This window comes from Mandrillus leucophaeus, unplaced genomic scaffold (assembly GCF_000951045.1).
Source record: "Mandrillus leucophaeus isolate KB7577 unplaced genomic scaffold, Mleu.le_1.0 Scaffold238, whole genome shotgun sequence".
Lineage (NCBI taxonomy): Eukaryota > Metazoa > Chordata > Mammalia > Primates > Cercopithecidae > Mandrillus > Mandrillus leucophaeus.
This window is the reverse complement of record NW_012102454.1, coordinates 87,449-89,856: the sequence shown is the minus strand read 5'-3', so window position 1 is coordinate 89,856 and position 2,408 is coordinate 87,449. Positions and strand designations below refer to the sequence as shown.

At 57.2% G+C, this 2,408-nt stretch overlaps 1 protein-coding gene across 1 annotated transcript in view; it reads left to right on the top strand.

The window, feature by feature from the left end:
- The first annotated feature begins 608 nt into the window (after positions 1-608).
- Positions 609-2,408, top strand: part of GAPDHS (glyceraldehyde-3-phosphate dehydrogenase, spermatogenic) — a 15,716-nt gene continuing 13,916 nt past the window's right edge. Inside the window, exon 1 of the mRNA XM_011982241.1 lies at positions 609-894. Coding sequence (XP_011837631.1) covers positions 828-894 — 67 coding nt within the window. The 5' untranslated portion in view covers positions 609-827. The remainder of the gene's footprint in view (positions 895-2,408) is intronic.

The following is a 2,408-nucleotide window of genomic DNA, read 5'->3' as shown; positions in this document are numbered from 1 at the left end:
ATGGGCAGAGATTGGGGGGAAGGGGGTGACGGCTGACAGTGACAGAGAAAGGAGGGAACTTAGATGGGGAGTCTAGAAAGCCTCTCTTAAAGGGTGGGAAACCAAGAGGCAGCCAAGGGAAGCCCTGGGTGGGTTTTCCAGGCATATGGAGGCAGCTAGAGTCACCCCGGGGGAGAAGCCAAGGAACAGTATGGAGCCTGTGTACTTCAGGAGACAGAGAGGAAAAGGCTTTCAGGACGGTGTAAAAGGTGGAATTCCAGGCTGGGTGTGGTGGCTCACTCCTGCAATCCTAGCATTTTGGAAGGCTGAGGTGGGAGGATCGCTTGAGCCCAAGAGTTCTAGACCAGCCTGAGCAAAAGAGTGAGACTCTCTCTCTACAAAAAAATAAAAAATAAAAATAGCCTGCCGTGAAGGCTGTACATGTAGTCCCAGCTACTCAGGAGGCCGAGGCGGGAGGATCGCTTGAGCCCAGGAGTTCAAGGCTGCAGTGAGCCATGATTGCACCACTACACTCCGCCTAGGAGACAGAGTGACACCCTGTCTCAAAATAAATAAACAAATGATAATTTTAAAAAGTGGGATTCCATGCTGACATCCCATGCCTCTACGGAGATGAGATGCGGTGGTCTCAGGCCTCTGGCTTGGGCACTGCCTCCTGGGTGGCGTCACTGGATACTGTGACATCACTGGGTACTGTGACATCACTGGGCACTGTGACATCACGGCAAGAAGCCCCGGACCCACCAGCCCTGGCACTCCGCACGCACCTCAGTAACATCGCGGCAGGTCCCGGGGCAGCCAGGCCAATGATAACCTTATAAGAGACCATGTCGAAGCGAGACATCGTCCTCACTAATGTCACTGTTGTCCAGTTGCTGCGACAGCCGTGCCCGGGTGAGGGAAGCAGCGGAGGGCGCGGGGGAGGGGTGGAAAGGGTAATGGGGAGCATCTGCACCCTCACACCTGTGCCACATCCCAACCGCCCTTCCTGGCGTGTGCACCATCTAGGGACAAGGGGGATCGTCTGCCCTCCCTCCCTCCACACCCGCCAATGTGCTGGCAGACTGGGGTCTACCGCGATGGCGGGGAGACCGGGCCTCCGCCCGCAGGGCTGGGTGGGCTTTGCGCCGCTATCAGGCAGTGGAAAGAGCAGAAACCAGCGCGCATCGGAGGCTGCAGCCTGAAAGTGGCGGAAAGTGGGAGGGCTTAGGAGGGGCTCATGGAGAACCCAGGGGTGCTGGGCTTCCACGTAAAAGTGATGTTCATGACGCTTTGCGTGAGGTGGGCTTTGCCCTCCCTGTGATGCACAAAACAAGGACACCTGCAACCTTGCCGGGGACGTACTGACCACTTCGCAGGCGAGAGCTCAGGGAAGCCTCAGCACCACTTGAGAAGGCCAGTGTGTGCCCGCAGTTTGCAGAGCGGACAACACAGGTTAAGAGAGGGCAAACTACTTCCTCAGTCTCTCAACTAGGGCAGCGCGCGCACACACACATACACTCACTCATTCTAGCCGGAGGAACCACGTCTTCCCGGTGGGCTGCCCCCATTCCCACACTGTTCCCTCACTTCCCACGGGCGGGGGCCGCAGGGGTAGGTGGGGCCGGGATGGGGGCAGGGCTTGGGTCCAGGAGACTCTGGAAGACATAGGAGCAGACAGGCTTAACAGCCATAACAGCCATGAGACTTGAACCCCTGCCCTGTGCATCACTGCTCCGTGGCCTCGGGCTTCATTTTCCCCTCTGTAAAGTGGGTTTATAGCTCATGCCTCTCGGGATTCAGTGGGAGGACAGCAGTGAGGAGCTCCGCACAGCACCCAGCTAGCCCCCAGGCTTTTCTCTAACCCAGGGACCCCACCCCTACAGTGGAGGGGAAGAAAGTGCAAGGCTGGGGGTGCTGAGAAAGGAGGAGCATCTGAGTTTTCTTCGGAAACGTCACCCATTGGGCTCAGTTTCCCACCCTGAACCAGATGTACAAATCCCCTTCCTCCGATAGCAGAAAGAACCCCCAGGGATTCTAACATCCTCAAGTTCACCGATAAACACTAACACCTTCATGAACTTGGACAGCCACTGGAAACACCCATAGTCCAGCCTCAGGCCACAAGGTCTGTGGCAGCAGGGAGAGGTCAGGGAGACAGACAGGCCAGCTGGCCCCCAGCTCCCAGCCCCACCACCTCCCAGATGCCTTTGATGTGGTGCCAAAAACTTGGACTCCCACTATCCCCTTCCAGCCCCTCTCTACCCTCTGCTGTCTCCCTTTCCTCGTGAATCTGCATAGGATCAGACTTCCCTCCTCTATTAAAATCAGCTCCTATGTGTGGGCCTCGAGATCTCACTGAGCCCTCACAGCAGCCCCAATGCGGAGGATCAGCCCCGAGAGGTTCATTAACTTGCTCAAGTCCACAG